This window comes from Melampsora larici-populina (genome assembly GCF_000204055.1).
Source record: "Melampsora larici-populina 98AG31 unplaced genomic scaffold MELLAscaffold_8, whole genome shotgun sequence".
Classification (NCBI taxonomy): Eukaryota; Fungi; Basidiomycota; class Pucciniomycetes; order Pucciniales; family Melampsoraceae; genus Melampsora; species Melampsora laricis-populina.
The window spans coordinates 963,539-991,331 of record NW_006768772.1 but is presented as its reverse complement, the minus strand read 5'-3'; the positions used below and the strand labels follow the sequence as shown (position 1 = coordinate 991,331).

Below are 27,793 nucleotides of genomic sequence, written 5' to 3'. Positions count from 1 at the left end.
ATTTTGAGAAGCGATTCATTCAATAGTTTAAAAAGGAAGCTTTTGAATTCCTTTATTTCGCATCAAAGCTTTCATTTTACTTATTAGAAAGTCAGTGAGACAGTTCTCATTCAGCTTATTCAGAAAAATAATTTGACTAATTAAAATTGTCTTTTTTTGATTATTAGTTTTATTCAAACCAGACAAACCTTGTATTGATCTAATACCAGAGGTTTAAGACTTTGAAAGTAAGTCTTTGATTACTTAATACACATTTTTAGTTGTTTTAGATTAATCATCAAATACTAACAAGAGTATATCTTGTTCTATTCTTCTTTCCATTTTGTTTCTCTTCTCCCTTTTCTCTTCAAGTGGAAGAAAAAGGCATTGAACTAGAACTCCCCAAGATCGAATCAGCTGATCTCGAAGGTACTGGACCCAAGTTCCGATCGGTTTCGCAATGGATCACCGATTGAAGCGACACCGAATCACGCCGATCAGTGTCACCTACTCCTTACGCGGAGTCAATCTTTCCTGGAACCACTCCAGGAAGATCACCCGAGCGCTTCCAGAGTGATCACCCACCCCGTCTCCCTGCTCAGACCACTACGACCGACGGAGCGTTTGTGTACACTACTAAACGATTCGCAGAATCTCAAAGTAAGTGGCACTTATTTTACAAGATTTTTTTTTCTTTGTTTAAACAATGTCTGACAAACAAAGTTCGTCCACTCGTAGCCGAACTGAACCAACCCGGTACGGTAACCTTGTCAAGGATGCAGGACGCACCGATGGCCGAAGGATCGAACCAACGGCTGGTCCCTCAGGACAAAGGCAAAAAGCCAGAGGAAGCAGCACGAGCTCCAAAGGAGTCTCGAGTACTGGTAAGTCCCAAGCTAGCGCTCCACCCCATCTACCAGGAAGCTTACCAGGGGTATCTTTGATCTCAGACAATCGAGGAAGTGGCGAAGGAGGCGAAGTACCTAGAAATATGGCAGAAGCTCAAGCTAGCCTATTTCGAGTGGGAAGTGGCCCGAGCGATGGACGACTCGAATCCCAAGAAGCTCAGACTGTGCAAGGAGTCGGTCTTCACCTCCAGGAAGAACTGGAAGGTCCTAATTCAGGAATACGGTCTGAACGACCAGAGGATCATGGAATGGCTCCGAGCTTACTTCAGGAACGGGATGACGGAATGGAATCCAAACGACCTCTTGATTCACGGCTTCTTTCACCGGAACGAGGAAGCTCAGGTGGGTACCTCTCAGCCTCAAGCGACCAAGGTGGACCAACCCCAAAAGCGCTCCAAGCATTTCCACAACGAGAATTGTCACCAATTCGATTGGGACGACGCACGAGCTTACATCAGAGCCCAAGTCATGATGGGTCAAACCCTCCTTCAAGAGGAGGGTTCCAACAACTCCAATCGACGCCGAGGAAAGTACAAACCTCGAGGCAAGTAAAAGAAAATGTAAGTCTTTTGAATACTCAAGAAAGATCTATCATTCACAAGTTCTCTGAACTAACTAAAAATGATTTTGCTTTGCCCATGTTAGATGAAATGGCTAAGCATTTCAAACAAATTCATATCCAATTCAATGACTTGGATAGAGTAGATAGGATTTTTGAAGAACATTTTTTGACGAGTAACTCTAACATGGAACAAGTTTTTAATAAAGTTGATTTGATTTCTCAATTAAGTAGAAAATATATTCAGAATACTTATGAGGTAGTTAATAAACTAGATCAAAAAAAATTTAGTGAGGGCTCTCCCTTTATTTCTGCTTTGGATTCTTTCAAAAAAATTTTAAATGAAAATAAAAAATTATCTGTTTCCTCTTCTTTCACAAAGTTATCTCCAATGCCAAATGAGAAATCTTTTTCTAATGAGCCAAAACTTGAGAGCACAGAGCCAAATAGTGAGAGTAATAAAGTTTTCATGACTATCTTGAATGATATGAATAAGCAATTATATGAGTCAATAAAAAATATCTTGAGTGAGAAATTTGAAATTTTTGAGAAAGAATTGACTACTTTGAGTAACATTCTTGAAGAAAATCAGAAGTATGCTTTAGATGAAAAAGAACAAGTTGAGAACATACAAAGAGTTCAATCTAATAATATTGAAAATATTATAAGAAAGCAAAATGAGCACGAAAAGTATTTAGATTCAAGGTTCAAGAAACTTGAACAAATGATTGTTGACATGAATAACAATAATCATAAAGACAAAATTTCTCTCGTGGAGGATTTTCATCAACTTCGAGAATCTACTCAAGCCGGACCTAAAGTTGAATCTTTAGTGAACAATTTCAAAAGACTAAGACTGTCCAATAGAAGCATGCAGAGAGATAATAGACCCCCCGCACGGATGGTCCCCCCGCATTTGCAAAACTTGAATGAAAGCAAAACTTCCCCTATTCAAGATAGAAATAGAGTTCATCAGCATGAACAAAGTTTTGCAACAGAAAGACCTCCGCGACGAGAAAGTTCTATTGTAGAACTCCAGACAACTGAAGCCTTACAAGCTGCAGCATTGAGGAAAGAAGTTTTGAGAAACTTTCCTAATGTTAAAGACTGGCCAGAATTCAACGGTGAAGGAGAATATAACCACCAAGAATTCATTGATTGGGTAGACCAAGTACGGACTACTATGAACCCACCGGATGTTTTAATAACATCTAAATTGTCTTTAGTCTTCAAAGGAACAGCCCGACAATGGCTTTTAGATGTTATGAAAGAAGACGCCCCATATAATAAAACATGGGAAGAATGGAAAGACGCTATCCAATCCAGATTTGGAAATTCTCAGTGGAAGAACAATATGGAGAGAGAATTTATGGCGGATTATTTCAAACCAGAAACCGCTCAGGACTGTGTCAAATGGGCTAACAAGCAGCAACAAAGGATCAGGGCTTTCAAGCCTGAAGCCTCTAGTAGTGAAGTAGTAGACAAACTACTATGGAGAGTCCCAGCGACCATCAGGATTCCGGTAAGGAACAGAATTGGTATAGATGGAAAATGGACTGATTTCATTCTGGCATTCAAGGAAATCAGCAAAGGAATCCCTCAGACTAAGAAACCTTTACCATTTAGAAATACTTTTGTCAGGAATAATGATACTCCCAAACAAAGTAACAGTACAAAAGTACAAGCGCCTACAAGTGTGAGGAAACCAGCTCGAGCGTGTAATACCTGTGGCAGTACGGACCCAAGTCATGTTTGGAAAACGTGTAAAGGGAAAGGAAAAGCCATCAACAATGTGGATACGGGAGAAGCAGAAACAGAAGTTGAGGAAGAAGACTTTACGTCTTATAACATTGACAAATATGAAGATAGTGATGAAGACAAAGAGACGGTGTTTGACACTGGAGTTGATGCAATAGAAAGCAACTTTGAACCAGAAGTTAGTATTGCACAACTACACTCAGAAGCAGAACTGCCTCTGATTACATCTCCACGAGAAGGAAATGTAAGAATAAGCGATGCAAAACTACTGAAGTGTTGACCAGCCGCAGGTAAAGCTCACACTATTGGATATCATAGTTTGACAAGAGTCATAGTTAATGACCAAGACGCTGAAGCACTTTTAGACAGTGGAGCATCTTGTTCAGTGGTGGGGAGTCATTATCTCACCACTTTATTGCCAGACTGGAAGTCAAGAATGGTTCCCTGTGAAAATAACATAAAGTTCACAGGATGCGGCGGAAGTTTGTTTCCTTTAGGTGTAATTTCTTTGAAACTTGTTTTTCCACATCCGCAAGAATCAGTCAGAATTGATGCGGAATTCGTGGTTATGGATAACTCGCATACCAAATATCTCATAATAGGAGATGAGTTTTTATCCATGTACGGAATAGATATTTTTCACAGCAAAGATAAATACTTTACATTTGGTAATGACGTGAAGAAAAAGAAATTTGGACTTCCAATTCAAAGACCAAAGTTGACAGGACTGGTCTTTAAGAAGCAAGAAGACGTAGAACCTCCCCAAGACAAAAAAACCCCTGCAATTGAACCTATTAATGCAACTCCACCATTTACGGAGAGTATCAAAGAAGCTAAGTTTGGTGCCAAACTCACGGATAAACAACATGACCAAATTGTGAGATTGATTGCCAAATTCAAAGACCAATTTGGGTTAGGAGACAACCCACTGGGTACAATTGATAAACACAAAGTAAGTATCCAATTGAGTATAGAGAAGCCCTATCCACCTATCTTGCGGAAAGCAGCTTATCCAGCTAGTCCTAGGAATAGAGTTGAGATTGAAAAACATCTTGATGAGTTACTCAAACTGGGTGTAATCCGTAAAGTTGGAGAATCCGAGGAAGTAGATATTACTACACCCGTAATAATTGCATGGCACCATGGGAAGTCTAGACTGTGTGGTGACTTCAGAGCACTGAACACGTATACTTTACCTGATAGATACCCGTTACCAAGATGTGACCATGTGTTGATCAATCTTGGTAAAGCAATATACATTACAACCATGGATATCTTCAAAGGCTTCCATCAAAATGTTGTAGAAGAAGCGTGTAGAAATTTTTTAAGGATTATCTGCCATATGGGTATCTATGAATACCTGAAAATGCCTTTTGGGATTAAGAATGCACCAGCTTTCTTTCAAAGAATGATGGATATAGAATTCAGTAGAGAACTGCGAGAGGGATGGTTGAAAATCTTTATTGACAATATTATCATATCCCATGATAACTGGGAGGACCATGTTAAAGCTATTGAGAAAGTTTTAATTAAAGTCAAAGCTATGGGAATGACAATTTCCTTGAAGAAAACGAATTTTGGGTTTCCATGAAGTACGAGCACTAGGACATCTAGTATCTGGACTATGGATTGCAATTGACCACAACAAGACAGCGGCAGTGTTGCAAAAACCTCCACCAGAAGGTATCAAAGACATGCAAAGTTTTTTGGGCTTTGCTAGCTACTATAGAAACTTTTTGGAGAATTACGGTAAAATTGCGAATTGTCTATATAAATTGTTTGCAAAAGGTGTTTCCTTTGAGATGACTGCTGAAAGAATTCATGCATGGCAAAGAATAAGAAAAATGATCACCACAGCACCAGTTCTATTGCAACCGGACTTCACTAAACCATTCAAATTGTATGTTGACGCATCATTCGAAGGTCTAGGTGCTGCATTACATCAAGTACAAATTGTTGATGGTAAATCCAGGGAAGGCCCGGTTGTATTCATATCCAGGCAGCTCAAAGACAGTGAAACCAGATATGGCTCACCACAATTAGAAGCACTTGCTTTAGTTTGGGCATTGGAAAAGTTACACTACTTCTTAGATGGCGCGTACTTTGAAGTGATTACTGATTGTACAGGAGTGAGATCTTTGATGAACATCAAAACTCCAAATAGACACATGTTCAGATGGATGTTGGCTATTCAAGAATATCGTCCATACATGACTATTACACATAGACCAGGTAAAATGCTTAACAATGCAGATGGTCTCAGCAGAATGGCTTTGCCAAATGATAGCAGTAATCCTGCGTGGGATCCAGAAGACGCAGAGATAGACATCCCCGTCATGGGATTAAGTTTGGCAGAACTCAGCACGGAATTCTTTGAAGAAATCAAAGACAGCTATAATACTAATGTCAATACAACAAAGTTAGTATCAATGATGTCAAAGGACAAAGCCAACTTAAGTCTAGCAAGTAGTCTTGAGTCACCGTGGAAATAATTCTATGCAGAAGGGAAATTCTCATTACAATCCGGACTTTTATACTTCAGAGAAAAGCATAGCTCAGTGGTAGTTCTTGTGTCAGAAAAACACATTGAACAAATATTACAGACATGTCATGATGAATTTCTATCTGGACATATGGGAGTGGACAGGACTCTGGAAAGAGTAAGTACCACAGCATGGTGGTTCCAATGGAAATTGGACACCGAGAAATATGTAAGTAGCTGTGACAGATGCCAAAAAGCAAACAAAGCTACAGGGAAAAGGTATGGTCTCCTACAGAGTATTGAAAAACCTACATATCCTTGGCAAGTCATTAACATGGACTTTGTCACAGCATTACCACCAGAAGGCCGAGATAATTACAATTCCGCTTTAGTAGTTGTAGACAGATTCTCAAGAAGAGTGAGATTTTTGCCGTGCTACAAAGAATCTTCAGCAATGGATATTGCTTTACTCTTCTGGGAAAGACTGATCAGTGATGTAGGTTTACCACGGGTAATAATCAGTGACAGAGATCCTAAATTCACATCTGAATTCTGGAAAAGCTTATTTGCAATTATGGGAACAAAATTAGGGCCCGTTCGGCTGGAAAACTCAAAAAGTGCTACACAAAAGCACTTTTTGATTTTGCCCCTTTTTCAAGGGGCAAAATCAAAAACTTGTAAATCGGCTTTTTGATTACCAAACGGTCAACCAAAAAGCTCAACGAAAGCTCTTTTTGATCATCGTTGACCACTTGATCACCGTTCAAGTGTTCGGTAAAGATGAATCAAAAAGAGCTTTTAAAGAACTTTGTGATTGAAACTGGAAAATCAATCACATCATCCTTAAAACTCATCGTTCCGTGACTTCACATCACATTGCAATTTCAAGTCTCAGTTAGCATCAATCAAACAGTCACTACTACATTTGCATCAGCGTGTATTTATACAACTGTAGTTAACAACATTTTATATAAAGGTTTAATTGATTTTATTTGAGATCACACAGCTACTATAATTTTATTTAAAGGTTTAATTGATTTTATTTGAGATCACACAGCTACTATAATTTTATTTAAAGTTGTTAACAAAAACTTTGATCTTTCAATCCTAATCTAGAAGGTAGAAGGTAGAAGGTAGAAAAGAATAGTTAGAATCAGTAAGATTGGATTGATAAATGATGAGAGAGAAAAGTACTTACTTTTTTTGTTGAGGATGTATCGGAGCCAACCATCACGCTTGCTAGCTGGTGTATTGACATAAGTTTCACCAATAAGGGGCTTTTCAGCAAATAAGTCCAAGGCAATATAGCGTTGAGTGTTTTCTAAAGATGATTTGTAAATCAAAGCGACAGCAGAAGCATGGATCAAAGGCTTTTCTTCCCGAATTTTTTGAGCTGCGGTGTCAATCAATGCTGAAGTTGAGGCAAAGGAAGTTTGAATATTTGCACCAAAATCCTTCATGTCAGTGGACATTCCATCAAGGATTTGAACTCCAGATCGTTTCTTTGATTTGACCGGAGCTCGAGCAGCTAAAGCCACCTTAGACTTGCGGTGTCGCTTTGCTGCTGGAGATTCTTCTTCGGAACTGGAGTCGTCCTTCGGCTTTGATTCGATTTCAGGTACATCGGTTTTGTCAGAAGGTGATTTGAGAAAGCCATGAGGTGAATCAGGTGGAGAAGAGAACCTGTGAGGAAAGGCAGGAAAAGGGTCGGTCGTGTCTAAGAGAGGGTCGATCGTGCCTTGATGTTCAGTCAGCTTGACAATCGGGCTATCAGAAGCTGGAAGAATCGATTGATTCTTATTAAAAAACGGACTGCTAGAAGTCGAAGGGATGTCTTGAGGTTTGGTTTGATTGACAATCGAACATTTGACGTATTTCGCGGTTGCTTTGTGACCCTCCAACAAGGTGCAATGGAATCGAACAACGGAATCGAACAACGGAAATGGGTGGCCTCGGCATCTGAGGTAGTCCTTTGACTTTTCGCTCTGGAAGAGAAAAAAAAGTTTAAAAAAAAGAAAACAAAAAAGAAAACAAAAAAGAAAAAGACAACTTACATTATCAGCAATGATTGGGGCCCAGACCCCATCATCTAGCTTGATACATCCATCCTCCCAACCAGCACCACTCAACCCATTTAAATATTTGTAATCGGTGTATGTTTGAGCCAACTGTAAACATAAAGAAATATCAATATTAAAATAATAAACAAAGATGAAAAAGAAAAGAAGACTTACAATATACCAGTGGTTCTTACAAGCCTTTGCGGTTTTGGGTGCACTAAGTTTAACTACACCAGTAGCACGTGATTTCTCCTCGCTTCCTCTAAGTTTCTCAACAACCTTATTCCAAGTAGGAATCTTAAATCCATGAGCAGTGGTCGCATTTTCGGGTCCGATTGCCGCGTTGGCAGGCTGACGTTCAGCAATGAGGACTTCGAGCATTGTTTGATTGTCGTCATTGTCCCACTCACACTTGAGCTTTGATTTAGCCGGTTGGTCGGTGATCGGTGGGTTGGGTGTAGTTAACGGCATCGAAGTTGCTGGTTCTGGACTAGCTGTCAACTGACGCTGGATTGCTCTAGTAGCACGCTTCCGTGCTTTGGGTTTGGGAGTTGTACCCATAGCACTGACAATGCGATGAAATAAACAATGACAACAACAACGATAAAGTAGATAAAGGACGATGAGGATTAAAAGGAAATGAAAGTGACAACAACGACCATAAAGTAAATAAACGACGACGAGGATGAAATTTGAAACGTAGTGGAAATTCTAAAGACGAGGATGAAGAAAAGTCGATAGAAGATTAAAAAAGTGGGAAAGGGGCGATTGAAGTGATACAAGGAGGTGTGTGAACGTGGGAAAAGGGTATGTGAGGGATTTAGAAGGGTGTGTAATGGATTTAAAAGGGTGAGTGGAGAGAGGTGGCGAGTGAAGAGTTGATTGATTGAAGTAGACGAGTGGGGCAAAAGCAGCTTTTGAGTTCAAAAAGAGCCTCAAGGCTGTTTTTGAAATCGAACGACTTTTGACCAAAAGTAGTTTTTGATTTTGGTCAAAATCAAGTTACCGAACGCTTTTGATTTTGACCAAAATCAAAAACTACTTTGACCAAAAGTTGTTTTTGGTTTTGGTGTGGCTTTTGGTCAAAAGTCACTTTTGGGTTCCAGCCGAACGGGCCCTTAGCTTTTTCCACAGCGTACCACCCCCAAACAGATGGTTTAGCAGAAAGATGTATTCAAACATTTGAAGAAATGTTGCGGAAATTCTGTGCCTTTGGCCTTGAATTCAAGGATAAAGATGGGTATACGCATGACTGGACAACCTTGTTACCAGCGTTGGAAATTGCTTACAACACCAGTGTTCACAGCTCTACCAACAAAACACCTTTTGAGATAGAAAGAGGTTTTTGCCCTAGGTTACCTAAAGATAAATTTAAGAGTAGAGATGTAGAAATCCACCCAACTTCCTTAAGTTTTGCCACAATGATGAGTAAAGCAAGAGAATTTGCGAATCAATGCATCAAGGAAGCGGAAGAGTACAATAAAGAAAGGTGGGATAAAACTCATAAAGAGCCAAACTTCAAAGTTGGAGATCAAGTCCTGTTGTCAACAGTGAATTTCAACAACATACAAGGGCCCAAAAAGTTGAGAGACCCTTTTGTTGGACCTTTTGTCATCTCCAAACTTGTAGGACCCAATGCAGTAGAGCTTATATTGCATGGAGAACTAGAGAGGAAGCATCCAGTCTTTCCAGTATCATTGATAAAGAAGTACAGTGATCCAGCAAGAGATAAGTTTCCAAGAAAGACGAAACTGGTGGTTCCACCCTTTGAACCAAAAAAAGAAAAGCAGTTTCTTAAAATTCTTCGAGAAAAAAGAGTGAAGAATAAGGACAATAAAGATGAAGTATTATACCTGGTGAGGTACAAGAATCATGGAGCAGACTCTGATGAATGGTTAACAGCGGACAAAGTCCCTAACTCCAAAGTAAACCTTAGAGCCTTTAGAGCAGCAAAGAGAGATCACACTTCATGATAGTGGTATGACCTCCTTTGGTGGTGGGGAATGTCAGCCCCGAGCCCTATGACTAGTACCAAAGGGCTGCCTAAATAACTATAAAATAACAAAAATAACAATTACAACTCATGGCTCAGTTTCAAGAGCCAAGTACATAAGTAATTACATATAGTTACATATGAAATTACATATGTACATACATGTAAATGTGACCAAAAGGTTGCATTATGTAAGACTGCCTTTCACAAGAGCGCATCACATGAGTAACACAAGAGTTACACATGTGTGTAATCAGATAATAAATTAATAATTAAAATTCATGATTACATACGTCAAATGAGTATGTAATCAAACCACAAGTTGTACATAAAGGATTTTCAGGGTTTTTGAGTATATAAAGAGCTCTCTGACCCGCCAGGAAAATCCATCATCATCATTACACATCATCAAATTATCAGTAAACATCATCAATCAGATAAATAAGAGTCCTTGTCCTCTTTCATTAGACATTGTATATTTCTCTAATTGATCATTGCTTTTGTTATTTGTAGAAGTTCTTTTGAAGACTTCTTTCAGGAGGTGATCCTTGCAGTACTGCTCAAGTTATTAAGGGAATTCAATAACTTGAGAAACTCTAAATTCACGGGAGTTCCTCTGTGCTCAGAGTTTAAAGAACTTCAAATATCACTAGGTGATATTTCCCTTGTTTAATAAACTCTAGAGTAGAGTGTTATTAGCTTGGGCACGAAACTAGACTGTAGTTTCTACTCTTATTCCTGCTAGAAGACTCCTGTCTTGCATTAATTCCCGGAGAGATATCCAAAACCCTTTGTTAAAAGGTCAATTAACTGAAGTCAGTGCTGATTTGATCACACTACTTCATTAATCACTTTGTTTAGAACCTTAAACAAAGATCTCACGCGCTTAACAAACTTAGTTTGTTAAGCAAACCTTATTCTTTAGTGTTTTACTAGCCCAAAAGACGCTAGTAGCTCACAAAGATGTTCAGTAACAGAGGAAGGTCCAAGACCGTCGCACTTGCCAAATTCCATCAGTTTGTCCTCTAGATGAGGATGTCTTGCAAGAAGGAGTTTGCCCAAGGATGGAAAATCACAACTATGTGATGAGGATAAATCTTCAAGTCAGCTGTGAATGGGGTGGATAAAGAGCAGAGAAATATAAGATATACCCTAAGTTTGACATGGCAGATGGACGTTTTGAACACCGGGTCCAAATCACTTCCCTGATATCCTCAGGAATGGAGGCGTTGAAAGTCTTATGATAACGAGGATTATACGCATCACCAGAAAGGTTAGACGGGGTTTACTCCATACTACAAGAGACTATGGAAACAACTGAGAAAAGCAGAGGTTGGGAGGAGAATGTGGATTTGAAAAGTATCAAGAACAATCGGTTGAGGTGAAAACTAGGAGGTGGTTGCTTTGTTGAAAGTGATGAGGAGGTAAGGTTGAGATGGTACCGGATGGAATGTGATTTGGAAGTCGTGGTAGTGAGTGAGGTTGGATCTGTATCTGAAGAAACAAACTCAAAGGATCTTATAATCCAGAAATCTGCTTTTAAAATTACGGATCAGCGGGAACACTTGTATCGAGGGAAGACTTGCCACGGTCAGTTCCTTGATCTTGGGTCACAAGACTCTGGCTGAATGGAGCGCAGTTGTTTCATGTTTGTTTGTTTACTGTATTTATCTCAAAACCTTAATTTGCCGACTGAGCTGATTATGATCACGAGTGTTGCACAGACTATTCCAACTGGTGATACGGGTTCCATATGGAAGAAATCAAAGTATTGAGAATCAGTCGAGTTTAGTTCCCGGTGGTCTATGTTGATGGTTGAGACATACATTGCAGTTTTTTGTGACGGGAATATGATTGTCACTTCAATCCATTAAAACTTTCCTTTTTCCCCTGATAGTATGGTGTTGCTGGAGTACCTTGCTTGTTTTCCAAGCTCAAGAGTCACCATCATATCTGATTTTATCTGAGTGTGTTTTCTTTATATTTGGGTGTATATGTTCAGCTTTCACCGATATACAAGGATCTAATGGTATCATGATCTTCACCAAGCTTTATGATAGGTACAGAGTAAAATCAGCTGTAGACTTTGTGTTTAACTGCAATGAGCGAGGTCCCTTGGGTTATACATAAAGGAGTATAAATACTCATCTTCTTTGACTTCTACCTGAGTTCATCTTCTCCATCTTTACTTTCTTACACACATTTCTTTGATACATATTCACGTGGCTTAAATTGGGATCTGACTTCTCCACCTTTTCCAACTTTCAAAATGTGCTCTGTTCAATATTAATAGGCTGTCTTGTCAGAGTATGCAAGGTGATCCGCTATATTTAATGATTATTCTGCCACTCCATATGTTTTCATTCAATGTTAGTCGCCTTGACCCCACCCACAGGCTCCTTCTTTGTAGATTCTTGCTTTCGACCTCAGCCTATTAGCGGTGTTCTCAAATTCCCATCATATCATCTGCTCTTGTATCGTAAAGTTGACAATTTAAATTTCTTCCTGTCAAGCACCCAACCAGGCTTTTTGAAATTCCGCTTCAGAGACTTTGTCCAGTCATCTCTTCCTCAATTACTTGCACTGGGGCTCCTTCAATCAGGGTTACTCCTCTTACAAAACATTTCACCCCTAACTTAACTCATCCTCTTCCTGAGCAAGATATGTACCTGCTTTCAAGTGAATTTGAGCTCTGCCTGTGATCAACGCAAAACCATTCAAATGGCTCAAGGTCACAGAATACTTCAAACAAGTTTTTCTTTCCTTCTATCATTGAGTGAAAAGTTCTTGTATGTTTTGATTTGATAACAGGTCGTTGTCGATCTGTCTTATATCATCTGTCTTAATTAAGGAAATAAGGGGTTCTTAAGCTTGTTTGGTTGGATTCTAGGGGAATGATTTCTACACGGTTCATGTGCTCTACTCTCTATTGAAATCTGATTCCCTTTTGATTTTGATTCAAAGAATCCTTTGTCAATGGATCTCATCATAAAGTGTTATTTTCTTCATTATGACAAACTTGTGAACATTGAAATCACTATCTTTTGAGTTATTAGTTTTTATGATTGTGTAACCCCAAGTATTGAAAGATCCCAACGGAACATTTTGTCATTTATCGTCTTGACCAAATTAAAATTGTTTGTTTATAATTATATCTTCAGGCAGTTGCAGGCTCAGTAAAACTGCAGGCGAGGTACAAGCTATCTGAGACTTGTGAAAAACGCCCTAAGAGTTCTCCAAAGTATTTGAAAGTGTAACACGGAATGAAAGCAGATCCGAAAAGTGCAATTTCCTAGGTACCATAGCACTGGAAACCTTTCGACGACAAGCTGCACCATTCATCCACCTCATTTTACAACACACAATATTGATCAACAAGTTGGCGTTACGGAGGAAGCTACCTCATGTCTCTACGCGCAACGGACTTAAACTGAACTTTTTTGGCCTCCTACAATCACAGACTCTGGGGTGGCTGTGCAGATGAGATGGCTTCATGATGGTATCCGGTCTAGTCTTCAACATCATTATGCGCTTTCAACTCACAGAGATGATTGAACTTCTAATTCTTTCTTTGCTGGATGTACTCTATGTTTAGCGCCTCTCGATATTCAGTTCAGTAGACATCTTGGTTTCAGACCCATTCTCATGCTCAGATGCGAAAGGATGGATTCAAAAACAATACAGATCCTGGCATTTCTACATCTACATGTACAGATTGCACCAGTGGCAGAAGTAAAGGTGCAAAATGGTAATAACCAGTACAACAACCTCTCAATTGCCGTCAACAAAGGTCGAAAGTCTAAGTAAATTTTGGTGAACAGCATAGAAATTATAGAGGACGATCGAAGTTGATGATGCGCTCATTTTGACTTCAGATTGTATGAGTCCAACGATCATATTCTTGAAACAAACGACTGTCCACAAATCAAGCGAACCCATTTGGATTGGTCATATGAGAGATGACCGTTCATCCACTGATTAATTGGTTTGTCGACAAACATCCCAACCTGAGTTTGAAGGGTGATCGCACATTGGAATCACGCGTTGACTGGCCGGGAGGGACCGGGCATTGACTTTGAACCATCGCAGGCTACACTTCTCGTTGATCTGGTCCATTGGATCACATTCTCAATGGGGTAATAATCTTCAAGCGTGAGCCCTGTTGATGTTCCTTCGATGTATTGACGTATCTGTTAGTATCAAGACCAATAGAGAGTCTCTTCACCTGAGTTAAAAATCGTTCAGTGCAAAATGAAAAGCGGGCGACAAGTTGAAACTCTGCCAGGTGCATGAGCGTAAATTGAATCTCACCCACATTCAATTTTCAGCCAACCGGCCCATATTCAATTTCATAACGGTGGAGGCAATTCTGGAATCTGTTTCTGGAATCTATGTAGACCTATGTACTTTGCGCCACTGCGGCGCAGTCCTGAACATCCAAAATCTTCTGGAGAACAATCTTTTCTAGCAGATGGCTGTTTTAGACTGTACACCAAAACTGATATTCCAGACACCTAGCAGTACAAATCATTGTAGCTTTTGCCTTTGAGCCCTCAAGGCCTTTCATATATCTCTTTGAAATCCCTCGTGTTATTGCAAAGCTGGGGGTTTCAGATCTTAGATGGTACTTAGGCACATGTTTTTCATTATTGGCATGGGTTCTTGTTGAAAAATTGTAAAAACAGCTTTATAAGGGATCTTTGGCCAGCCTCTTTTGATTACAGACATTTCTTGGTCTTTAGGTATAACTCCCTTGCTGGTGCAAACTGGTTTTGTTCCAGCAAAGGACGAAGTTAAGTTTGTGTGAAACCCCCAGATTCCATATAGAATCATGAATCATTATTTTGTGTTTGTGACCTCAGTCTGATTATTGATCAACATCTTAAGCCTGACATCAATGCCTTGTGAGCCTTGGATATTGAAAACAAAAAAATATGTGTGACTGGGCTGAGAAATCATTTTCAGAATGGGAGTGTGTAGAAGTCTTTTGGAAATGGCCTTGGCTTCTCAAAAACGGAGTTTTGGGGCCAGCTCTGGATTTTGAGCCAATTGCTGGGATGCCATGCTCTTGACACAAGATGAAAGAGCGACAGGCTTAATACAAAAAACTCCCTAGGTACATTTCTATTCAAACTTCTCATTTCATGATCATGAATACAACTGACTTTCCTGAAAGATTATGTGAATTGAGGCCTCCATATCACATAGAACATATCAAAAACACAAGTCTGACCTTGTAACTCACCCCTTCCCACATACACTACACAAAATGTCATCTTTACCGGGCGGTAAAGAAAACTACTAACATAGAAAAGTCCTGAGGCAACAGGAAGAGAGCTAAAAATCTGAAAAAATATGCACCTTGTTCCTAGATGTTGGGGCGTCATGACGAGTACTTTTTTGTATTTTACACACAGATATTGGTTAATGTACTAACAATAAAGGCTGAGAATCATCAAAAACCCACCTGTAACAATACCTGAAATTTGGCCCTTGACTTTGAAGACAGGATTTTGGAATCTTCAAACATCAATAACTTTTGCAGTTCTGAATCAAATCACTTGATTTGAAGTGCATTAAAAAGGGGAGCCTTTCCTCTACATTTTTCATTGAGACATCACATCTGTAGCTGGTCTAAAAAAGATCCTACAGAGCTATTCATGCAGAACTGTTTGAACATATGTAGAGTGTTTACATGACTAGATAGCACCTTACTAACATTATGAAGTGTGAAGGAGAATAGTTCAGCTTTTGAATGAACCAAAAATCGAGTTATTTGGAGCAGAATTGCAAAAGTTATTGAAGTTTTTAGACCACAAAATATTGTCTTCATACTCATGACCCAAATTTCAGGTATTGTTACATGTGAGCTTTTGATCATTTTCAGCGTTTATTGTTAGTACATAAACCAATATCTGCGTGTAAAATACAAAAAAATACTCATCATGACGCCCCAACATCTAGGAACAAGGTGCATATTTTTTCAGATTTTTAGCTCTCTTCCTGTTGCCTCAGGACTTTTCTATGTCAGTAGTTTTCTTTACCGCCGGGTAAAGATTACATTTGGTGTAGTGATACAAGCCTCATCCTTTTTTGCATGGTGTTGATTTAGAATAAAACAAACACTCTCTGCCATATTGATAAAGTCAATCATGTAGATGATGTTGAATAGTTGTCCATTCAATTCCCAAAAAGTTTCAGGATGTAATAGAATCAAAAAAAAAGATTGAGACTATATCAAATCCTGTTCTTGAATTGCTGTAAGTTTTTATCATGTTCATCAATCAATGTTACATATATATATATAGAAGCTTCCCTGGGTCATCAAAAGAATCTTAACACAAGCTCCAAGAAATCAATCCCTATGCCTTTCCCAAGGAATCCATCTTCAGTTTCTATATGTCCGTATCAATGACAAATTCAGATGATGCAATGTATAATCAAAAGAACTTGAAACCAGAAATGCCAGTGGGGCAGTGGCAAGCAGCTTGTCATAAGCCTATTGATGGGTTTATGCTTACTGTAAACCACTCTCTCATACTTCCCAGTTGTGAGAGCCCTGTTGTACTTTTGATCCTTACACTCCAATCTGTTTCAACACAACTATACCATCTTACTCTTATCCTTGACGCCGTATCATAACACAGATCTCCACAGCATTTCTCAACAAAACACTTGTGATATTGCTTATGTGATCAAATTGAGTCTTCTTACTTATTCAAAATGCATTTTTTGTCTTTGTTCTTTAACTTTTATAAAAAATTCTAATTTATCATGGCATCTATGTATGTACATACATTTCAAACCAAATTGATCTTTGATGAATGAGATCTTAAACCTCTAAACTCTTGATTCACTCAAGTAAACCTTGATCTATAAATCTATAATTGCTCAAGTTGTTTCTTTTTTCTGTCAACAAATTAAGTAAAAATCTTTCATCTGTTCTTCTTCTGTAAGAAATTTCAAAAATTAAAAAATCAATAGTAAACAAACAAAAAAAAACTCCTTTAAAAAGTCTTTTTCGAAAAAAAAACATCCCGATGGATCAAAAATTGTCTTAAGAAAATATTTTTTTAAACAAGTTTTTTTTAAAAAAGAGAAGAGAAAATCAAAAGTGCATCAAAAGGTAACAAATTGAAAATCAAAGAAACCCCCCATTCCTGCTTGTCATAAACCCCTGAAGTATGTTAAATCAAATCAGAGCAAGTAAATCAGTCACCATAAGTTGATATTATCATTTTTTTCTGCTTAGTTTCTTCTAAAATAAACTTCAAACCCCATTCCCACCCATAATTTCACCTAGATCTAATTCGATTTCAATCTTTCTTTCATACCTTCTTCTAATCTCATGTCCAAAAAAACTAAAACAAACCAATCCAATCAAAGTTAAAAGGTCTTTAAAACTAAGAGCTTGAGTTTGAAAGACTGATTGAAGAAATGGTAAATAAACAATCCCAAGTTGACTTAAGACCGAAACTGAGACAGTAGCTAATAAGATTGGATTATATCTTTTAGGTTTTGATGGATGACGATAAGATGATAGTTTAGTGGATCGATTAAAGTTCAGTTCAGGTAACAGATCCACATTTAATCCTCGGTTTTGTAATGCTGAAACTAAATCTAAAAAAACAAATGAACTAAAGGTCATCGTTTGATCTCTTGATCCAGCACTAGGTCCTTCTAAATTAAATAAATAAATAAACAATGTACAACAAATTATCATCGTAGCTGAGAATCCGATCCGATAAAGTAATCGAGTGGTAAGCACAGCTGCATTTTTGGATCGAGGTCGTCGGTTCATAACAGCTTGATGTACTGGATCTACTCCAAGTGATTGTGAAGGAGGTCCATCCATTAAAATATTGATAAATAGGATTTGCATGGCATTCAGTGGTGCTTGTAATCCCAAAAGGGTCGAAATGGTAATCAAACTAAGTGCAGCCACAGCCGTTGAAAGTTGAAATCCCAAAAAGTTTTGAATATTATAAAAGATCGTCTTGCCTTCTTCAATGGCAGGTAAGATGGTTGAAAAATTATCATCCACCAAGATAAGATCAGCTGCTTCTTTGGCCACATCTGTTGCACCTTTACCCATTGAGATTCCGATATCTGCCATCCTCAAGGCTGGTGCATCATTCACACCATCTCCTGTCATGGCTACAATCAATCCATGAGCTTGAAAAGCTTCGATGATAGACATCTTATGTCGTGGAGTGACTCGAGCAAACACACTTGTATTTTTGACCCGATCGATAAGTTCTCGAGGGGTGAGTTGATCAATCTCTTGGCCAGTCATACAACTAGTTGTACCCGAATTAGCACGAATCCCAAGTTGTCGAGAAATAGCCAAGGCTGTGAATTCAGAGTCACCCGTGATCATGACCACCTGAACACCACCTCGTTGAAGAGCTGCAACAGAATCAGAGACTCCTTTTCGAGGTGGATCCGTCATACCCTGAAGACCTGTGAAGATGAGATGATCGAAATCGAAACCATAGGCCATCGCTAAAACTCTCAACCCGCCTTTAGCCATCCTTTCTGCCTCTTGAATAATCCTTTCTCGAGTTGAGTCCTCTCCCAAGCCCATCGTGATGGAATCCGATTTAAGATAAAATTTACATCGAGCTAAAACTACTTCAGGGGCACCGATTATATAACACGTTTCACGATCATTGATGGTTGACACAGGTGGTCTTGAAATAGGTGATGTATGATTATATGCTTGATGAATTTCAGTTGAATCTTGATTAAAAGAACCAGTCACCGAAGAATACTTGGCATCAGAACTAAAAGGGATCTCTGATTTCCTTACAAATTGTGTTCGACAATCTTCAATTCCTAAAAGTGTTAAAACATTTAAAAGTGCTACTTCAGTACTTGGACCCACATTCACTCCATCCGGATTTCGATATGCATTTACACAAAGGTTTGAGATTTGTAAGGTCTTTAAAATCACTTCTGATAATTTGAACATGGTAGCATTCGGTCCAACTAGTGCGTCAATTTCTAATGAGCCATCATCAATTGTGAAGATTTGGGTGACTGTCATTTGGTTGGTAGTGAGGGTACCGGTCTTATCTGAGCATATCACCGAAACCGAACCTAGAGTTTCAACTGAATGTAGTTTTTTGACAATCGCTTTCCTCTTTGACATCCTCAACACTCCTAATGCCAAAGTGACGGTGACGACGATGGGAAGACCTTCAGGAATAGCTGCTACCGCGAGTGAGACTATGATCATCAATAGATATCCAAAAGAAAAGATCAAGAATTTGATGAGCAAAGATTGAGTTCTTTCTGATCATCCAAAATGCCTTACCAAACAAAACTTAAAACCAATACAAGACGAACCTCCAACTGTGAACATCTCTAACCATCCTCTCTTTTGCCAAACTCCAATTAAACAAATCAAACCAATCACTACAAATGAAATTGCTGATAGTTTTTTGGCTAATTCATCCATTGATAATTGTAATGGAGTTTTACGATCTTCTACTTCTTGCATCATACCAAAAACGACTCCGAATTCGGTGGCGATACCTGTACCGATCACGATTCCTGATCCGTTGCCTGCTTTAACGAGTGTTCCCATCAAGGCTATATTTGCACGTTCTGATATACTAGGTAAACGACCGTTGGTGATGATTGGGGCTGTGTGTTTCTTCACCGGTTTCGTTTCGCCCGTCATCGTACTCTCATCGATCTCGAGATTATTGGCTTTGGTGATTCGAATATCGGCTGGGATTCGATCACCCACCGAAAAGGTCACCAGATCACCTGGTACTAGTACATTGGCTAAAAGTGTTTGAGGTTGTCCATCACGAGTTAGATGACAAAAGTGTGGTACAAGTTTATTGAGAGCAGCAAGAGATTTTTCTGATCGATGTTCTTGAATGAAACCAACTATATCATACGAAATCAAATTTAGCAAGACGTTCTTGTGTACATTATGCTTTTGAAAATTGAATCAAGAGTCAAAACGAAATGACGAACCAGTGACCACAATGATGATCGCTATTGTGATACTGATCGCGTCATCAGTATTTCCAACTACTAAACTTATTCCCGCTGATCCTAATAAGAGTAAATTAAGAGGACTTTCATAAAATTGAGCCAAGAACTTCTTCAAGATAGATTCCTTTGCATCTACTTCAAATTCATTTGGACCATGAATAGCTCGAATAGCAGGAATAGATTGAGAACTGAGACCTTTGACAGGATGAGTATTGAATCTTTGTAAAACATCTTCGACTGATTGAGTTGAATATTGAGCAGAAGGAGTATCAGGATTAGAAGAATTTGAAATCGGTTCATGTAAGTTTAATTTAGTTGAATGTTGATTTGTGGTAGGTTGATATGGATAAGTTTTATGATGAGAACTAGTTCGTAATAGAGTTTCTTCATCTGCACGTCTTAAGAGAGTCGAATAAGCGAACCCTTCATCTGTTGCTGGTGGAGTACTGAGTGGAGCAGGTTGTGAGATCAAGGGTGATTTGTTCATTGCTAGATTGTTATATTGTGGTTTCTCATTTCGATTATACATCTTTAATGTCGGATTGGAGCTTTCCAATGGTTTTGTTGAAGTAGAATGGTTAAAGTAAGTCTCATTCAGTTTGATATTCTTGTCGAAGTTGATCGAAGAAGTGCTTCAAGCGATAAAGTTGACTGAGCAAACAAAAATAAAAATAAATTGGACTGGTATCCTGTGGTAAGTATGGCTTTAAGAGGGTACTAACTCTAGAACCATACCCTTCACCTTCTCGTCCATCTATTCTCACATCTTCCTCAACGAAAAGTACAAACTTGGATCAGAAAGATCAGAAAGATGAATTGATGTTGTAAAACTTCATTTGTAGATGGCCAGGACACCGTAATCAGTTTGAATCCTCTGCACAATTTCACTTTTTCATCATGTGGATCCATACCATTGGCATCAGCCAAATTAAAACGTTGGAAATCTGCAACCAAATCTCACTTTTGGCATTGTTCATCACTTTGAATCTATATCTATGATGACCAAAAAAGTACTTGGAACACTTCTCAACTTTTGATTTTTGAATGTACGAACTTTACTAAATATCAACATCATCTTTATGTGATCGTCGTTTCTGCAACTTGTTTAGAGGATAAGATTGGGACGTGAAGAATAGAAGGGAAAAAGTATCTTCATAACTTCAGACTTTACAAAACTTGTCCACGTTCTAGTTCAGAATCGACTTTCCAAAAAGAACATAGAATTTGTTGTCTATCATCAAAAAATGCATCAAAATATAAAACGTTGATCGTTTTTGAAAGTTTATCATCTGATAGGCTGTGAATTGATGCAGAAAGAAACGGCGTTTGTATCAAAATTCCAATATAGCTTTTGTTCATGGTGGCAGTGGACATTTAAATCCAAGTTGATTAATTTTCTAGATCACAATCATTCTTTTTCACCTGGTAATAGTATGCTTTTCAATGCTGAAACGTCAAGGTGGCATTAGATCTCAATATTATCAATGAGTTTTAATGCTGTTAAACATCCAAAAATGACACGCAGAACTTTTGCATTTTCTAGGTGCTGAGGATTCATCATCCAGAGCAGACTATAAAAACTCATCGTTTCTCAATCCAAACTGTCTTCAATTCCATCCCACTAACCACATCCTATTGATCCTGGACCATCTCAACATCAAACCGATTATTTAGAGTTCACATTAGAATTATTATCACATCCTTACTAGTTATCCACTATGCCACTCAAACGTACTAAACGTAGTCCAGCAGTGGTCATGAAGATCAATTTAAAGTCATTCGAACCCGACCTTTCTCAAGTCTTAGAGTCACCTCCATCTTCTGCTGCTTCAACTGTCCTTAACTTCGATGAACCTACTGCCAATGCAGCCGAAGCCCCTTCCAATTCATCCACTGTCAACGAAGTCTCTATCTCTTCTTCTTCTTCAAACAATATCACCAACTCAACAACCTCTTCGTCAATCATCGGCTCTTCTGAATCATCTTCTACTCCCGACAACAACTCTTCTAACTCATCCACATCATCTTCAGAAGTCTGCTCGTCCTCCGAGATTAGACCTTTGCGACAAAAACGTATTAGATCACCTCAAAAAGGAGATGAAGCAAGAGGATCGAAAAGAAAAAGAGAAGTGGAGGAACCTCGAAAAAAGATACCAAGAAGAGATAGTACTGATGCTCAACCTGAATCTTCTAAACGCCTTTCTGATCCTGAACTTGATCCTTGAACCATAAAGTTATTCTCATTAACCTCATCACCTTTTCTTATTTTTGGTAACCTCTCACAGTAATATATCCTACACATTATTATCTTCTTGGCTGTAGCTTTTAATATCAGAATCGGTCTTACTTTGAGTTTGTTTCTTATACAGTCTTTAGGGCTCTTGCAAATTCAATATTATGATATTCAGATGAAGGAACATAGATGTAGTCTTTAGATGGTGATAAAGATAAAATTCATTTACTTATTTTCAACTATCTTTTTAATAAACGTCCTGCTACTATTACTTCAATTGTATCGTTAGAGAAAAACAATGAGTTAAGAATTGAACCTTAACAAAAGTGCCTTTGAATCTGGTATGAAATTAAAACAAAAATTCACTACCTACAATCCTTCGATACGGAAGGAAAATTCATAAATCTATCTCGTTTGCTCATTATGATTGATGTTAAAAGATCGCGACTGGATGATCATCAATTTGACAATTCTAATCTAGATGTAAAACTATGTAGACCCGGTTTTCCTTAAAGCTTCTTTTTCTTGCTGTTCAATTCGTTTAAGATACATCTTATATAAAAATGAAGGACTACCAATGTATCGAATTCGTTTCAAATTCTTTTGTTTGATTTGTGATATCGTCAAGACTGGATTAATGTAAGAATTCCAACGTTTTGTAATTGAACCACAGGCGTTTTTGTACTTTGTCTTAACTTGAAAAGAAGTTCCTACTCGAGTGAAGTTTCCTGAAGGCTCGATTGAGGGTCTGGTACATACAAGTTCTTTGTTACCTCGCCATAAAACTTCTGTCATCCCGTCACATGATCCAAAATCGACTCCACATTTAAGATCTGGCCACCAAAAACCACCACCTTGAACGTCAAAACCTTGATGCTTGTAGGCGAGTTTGCCTGTTTTGTTGTTGTATGGTAAGAAGATACCCAAGGACCAACTAAGAGAATCTTTTTTCTGGTGGGGATTAGTTTGATTGCATGTTTCTTTGTATAGAAATTTCGATAAGGACTTGAAGTGTCGTGTATAGATGTTTTGCACTTTAGGACGACGAAGTACACATCGTCTCCACCAGTAAGTGAGCAGTTTACGACTACCTTGTACTCTCTTACAGGGACGAAGACCTATAAATGAGAAAGCTTGGGTTTAATATGAAAGAATAAGTAAAACTTAACAAGTCAAAGCCAATTCACTCACCAGTCACTTTTGATGGATGAAACGCTTTGTGAAACCCCACCGTACCCAGATCTCCTCCCAGCATATCACCTTTCCTCGTGATCGGGTTCGAAAACTCTCGCTCTTCATCTAAATAGTTAGCAAGAAATCGTAACTCGGAACGTTGTTTTGAAGTCATAGACTTGAAAGGTGTTTGACGAATAAGAGCAACCACCTTGCGAGATCGCTTTTCCAATAATACCCAGAGTTTGTGGTCCTTTAGGATAACAGGCTCTTGTCCAGGACCTGGCTCGTTTGTATACTTTTCCTTATCCGGTTTAGGTTCCACAATAACATCTTGATATTGTTTTTTTAAGTTTGGACTATTTAGGACCATGTTTGTATGGCGTACTAATCGATTATGCCTATATCGGTTCCTTCGGCTCTTCCAAAGGTTTTAAATCAGTACATACCTTTATATAATGAAATGAAATGTGAAAAGATTTATGACATACCTTGATGCTTGGGGTTTCTGAAGGATGATCACGAATCAATCCTTCTCTTCCCTTTTTACGATCACGTTTCCGTGTCATTGTGTTGCCTATGGGTAGACTATGTATGATTTGAAGAGAACCTCGACGTATATGTCGCTCCAAGATGAGAACGACAGGAGGACTTGGGCGAGTTTGAAAGGGAGCCTGTGCTGACCACAATGCTGAGCGTGCAGGTTTTCCAGTCGGATGTTCAGGACTGCGCCGCAGTGGCGCAAAGTGGGTCCAGATTCCAGAATTGGCTCCACCGGTTTCAGCCCTTGTCGGTTGGCTGGAAACTGAATGTGGGTGAATTCTACGCTCATGCAGCCGACGTAGTTTTAACTTGTCGCTCGCTTTTCATTTTGCGCTGAACGATCTTTAACTCAGGCGAAGGGACTCTCTATCGATCTCAATTCAACAGATACGTCAATACATCGAAGGAACATCAACAGCGCTCACGCTTGAAGATTATTACCCCATTGAGGATGTGATCCAATGGACCAGATCGACGAGAAGTGTAGCTTGCGACGGTCCAAAGTCGCCTTTCCCTCCCGGCAAGTCAAGGCGAACGTACCAAGCGTGTACATAGGCACGTGACATGTGGTTTTGATGTTCAATCACCCTTCAACCTCGGGATGCCATGTTTTTTGACGAACCATTGGATCAGTGAATGAACGGTCATCTCTCATGTGCACCGATTCAAATTGGTTTGCTTGATTTGTGGACGGTCGTTCTGTTTCAAGAATATGATCGTTGGACTTGTACGATCTGGAGTCAAAATGGGCGCATCATCAACTTCGATCGTCCTCTATGATTCTTACACTCTCCACTGAAATGTACTTAGACTTCTGACTTTTGTTGAAGGCGATTGGGATCTTGTGGTACTGGTCATTGCCATTTTGCACGTTTGCTTTTGGCGCAATTTGTACATGTTGATGTAGAGATGCCAGGATCTGTACCATCTTTGATTCCACCCTTTTGCATCTAAGCATGAGAATGGGTCTGAATTCAAGATGTTTGATAAATATCGAAAAGCGCTGAACATAGAGTAAATTCAGCAAAGAAATAATTAAAAGTTCAATCATCTTTTTGAGATGAAAGCAAGTAATGTTGTTGAAGACTAGACCCAATACCAACATGAAGGCATCTCATCTGCACAGCCACCCCAGGGTCTGTGTGATTGTAGGAGGACAAAAAATTTCAGTGTGAGTCTGGTGCCCGTAGAGACAAGAGGTAGCTTCCTCCATAGCAGCCGACTTGTTCATCAATGTTTTGTGCTCTGAAACAAGGTGCATGAATGGTGGAACTCGTTGTCAAAAGGTTTCCAGTGCTGTGGTACCTTGGAAATTGCACCTTTCAGATGTGCTTTCATTCTGTCGCGCACTTTCAAATACCTTTGAGAGCTCTTAGGGAGTTTTTCATAGGTCTCAGATCGCTTGTAGTTTACATGCAGTTCCACTGGGCCTGGAACTGTCTGAAGACATAATTATAAATAAATAGTTTTAATCCAGTCAAGATGATAAATGACAAACATTTAAGAGAGTTGAACCATGTGAAGGAGAACCACAAGTGTCATAATTGTCTGTTGTGATCTTTCAATACTTGAGGTTACGCAACCATAAAAAACTCCAACAATCCAAAAGACAGTGATTTCAATCTTCACAAGCTTGTCATAATCGAGAAAATAACACGTTACCATATGTTTCATTGACAAAGGATTCCTTGAATCATAATCAAAAGCAAATCAGATGTCAATAGCGGGGAGAGCGCACGGACAGTGTAGAAATCACTCCCCTAGAATCAGACCAAACAAGCTTAAGAACCCCTCATTTCCTTAATTGATACTGATGGTATAAGACCCATCGACACCGACCTTTTAGCAAAGCCAAACATACAAAACTTTTCACTCAATCATAGAAGGAAATAAAAGACTGAACTCATTCAGAGTATGCTGTGACCTCGAGAAATTCAAGTGGTTTTGCATTTATCACGGGCGGGGCTCAAAGTCGCTTGAAAGGAGGTACGTACCTTGCTCAGGAAGAGGAGGAGTTAAGTTGGGGGTGAAATGTTTGGTAAGAGGCTCTGATTGAAGGAGCCCCAATGCAAGTAATTGAGGAAGAGATTTGTGGACAAACTCTCTGAAGCGGGATCTCGTGGTGATTTCAAGATGTATTTTGCTTGACAAGAAGGTATTTGAGGTGAAAATTTTATAAAACAAGAGGAGATGGTATGAATGGAATTTGGGACACCACTGATAAGGTGGGGTCAAAAGCTAGAATCTACAAAGAAGGAGCCTGTGGGTGGGTTCAAGGCGACCAACATCAAATGAAAACATATGAGACAGGAGAAGTTAACCATCATCAAATATATTGGATCACCTTGCAGCTTTTAATATTGAACAGAGGGCATGTTGAAAGTTGATCATATTCCCATCACAAAAACGAAAGGAAAAACTGCAATGTATGTCTCAACCATCAACATAGACCACCGGGAACTGAACTCGACTAATTCTCAATACTTTGATTTCTTCCGTACGGAACCTGTATCACCAGTTGGAATAGTCTGCGCAACACTCGCGATCATAATCAGCTCAGTCGGCAAATTAAGGTTTTGAGATAAATACAGTAAACAAACAAACATTAAACAATTGCGCTCCGTTCAGCCAGAGTCTTGTGACCCAAGATCAAGGAACTGACCGCGGCAAGTCTTCCCTCGATACAAGTGTTCCTGCTGATCTGTATTCTTAAAAGCAGATTTCTGGATTATAAGATCCTTTGAGTTTGTTTCTTCAGATACAGATCCAACCTCACTCACTACCACGACTTCCAAATCACATTCCATCCGGTACCATCTCAACCTTACCTCCTCATCACTTTCAACAAAGCAACCACCTCCTAGTTTTCACCTCAACCAATTGTTCTTGATACTTTCAAATCCACATTCTCCTCCCAACCTCTGCTTTTCTCATTCGTTTCCATAGTCTCTTGTAGTATGGAGTATACCCCGTCTAACCTTTCTGGCGACACGTATAATCCTCATTATCATAAGACTTTCAATGCCTCCATTCCTGAGGATATCAGGGAATTGATTCGGACCCGGTGTTCAAAACGTCCATCTGCCATGTCAAACTTAGGGTATGTCTTATATTTGTTTGCTCTTTATCCACCCCATTCACAGCTGACTTGAAGATTTATCCTCATCACATAGTTGTGATTTTCCATCCTTGGGCAAACTCCTTCTTGCAAGACATCCTCATCTAGAGGACGAACTCTTGGAATTTGGCAAGTGTGACGGTCTTGGACCTTCCTCTGTTACTGAACATCTTGATTGCAGGGTACGGGGATATCACCCTGCTACTATCTTCTCTCCTCAAGTCCGACTTGCCATTTGACACGCGACATTTTCTGCACCTGGCTTAGTTTCACAAACGATACAGCTAGAAGATAGTACTCCAGAAGGTTTATCTGACATGGAGTACCGAATCAAGCCTCACGTCAAAAGAAGAATGAGCAAGACATGTCAAGAAGTCCTTGGTTTGCCAACGCAACAATTGTCAAACAACGCTTTATTTGCATTGATAATCCACCTCTTTAGAATTTGTGTCCAAGATGATCGCTGTGCTAACAAACAAAGGTATGTAAACTTTGGTTTCCAATTCATGGAATCTGGTTTTTATAGTTCTGACTCTTTGTTTTGATTTTGTCCATGTTCCAGGGAAATTATTTGATTCTTTCTGGAGACTTCAGAAGTTCACTCATTAATCCGTCAACTCAATCTTTGAATTCTTTCTGGATTGACTCAATCCCATCTCAAAAAAATGAATGGGTTTCCTCTTTTTCAACTTTTTGCTTCATCGTGTATCATCATCATCTGTTTCACATACCTTCCTTTTTGATTCTTCAGCGGATCCTTCCATCTCTGCTCTCCCGTTTATGGAAGAGCAAGATGAACCATGCCGTATGTCCCGGTGGTGAAGGAATGCACCGGGATAATCAACTCTTCCTACCCATCTCAATTAGACTGCTGTCAACTTTTGTTCTTGCTCCACCTATCTCTTTTTTCAAAATTATAACTTATATTTAGTTCAAAATGTAGTATTGTACTTTTTCTCCAGGACTTCATATA

General features: G+C 39.0%; 4 protein-coding genes across 4 annotated transcripts; 2 read left to right on the top strand and 2 right to left on the bottom strand.

Moving 5' to 3' along the window:
- Positions 1-64: 64 nt before the first annotated feature.
- Positions 65-1,869, top strand: MELLADRAFT_55350 (uncharacterized protein; the record flags this gene model as incomplete). Its single annotated transcript, XM_007407254.1, has 6 exons — positions 65-90; positions 168-227; positions 352-639; positions 718-863; positions 930-1,447; positions 1,533-1,869. The coding sequence occupies 2 exons, from the start codon at positions 756-758 to the stop codon at positions 1,437-1,439; spliced, it is 618 nt and encodes a 205-aa protein (XP_007407316.1).
- Positions 1,870-17,063: 15,194 nt separating this feature from the next.
- Positions 17,064-19,925, bottom strand: MELLADRAFT_22745 (uncharacterized protein; the record flags this gene model as incomplete). The annotated part of the gene is made up of 4 exons (XM_007407086.1): positions 17,064-17,247; positions 17,317-18,970; positions 19,091-19,642; positions 19,733-19,925. Coding segments are annotated over 4 exons (2,583 nt in total), but the record flags the coding sequence as incomplete, so codon positions are not given.
- Positions 19,926-21,471: 1,546 nt separating this feature from the next.
- MELLADRAFT_61096 (uncharacterized protein) lies at positions 21,472-21,978 on the top strand (the record flags this gene model as incomplete). Its single annotated transcript, XM_007407255.1, has 1 exon — positions 21,472-21,978. The coding sequence occupies one exon, from the start codon at positions 21,472-21,474 to the stop codon at positions 21,976-21,978; it is 507 nt and encodes a 168-aa protein (XP_007407317.1).
- Positions 21,979-22,475: 497 nt separating this feature from the next.
- On the bottom strand, positions 22,476-24,268 carry MELLADRAFT_104107 (uncharacterized protein; the record flags this gene model as incomplete). The annotated part of the gene is made up of 5 exons (XM_007407085.1): positions 22,476-23,104; positions 23,178-23,580; positions 23,651-23,964; positions 24,128-24,216; positions 24,243-24,268. 5 exons carry the CDS (start codon positions 24,266-24,268, stop codon positions 22,476-22,478), a joined length of 1,461 nt encoding a protein of 486 aa, XP_007407147.1.
- Positions 24,269-27,793: the final 3,525 nt, after the last annotated feature.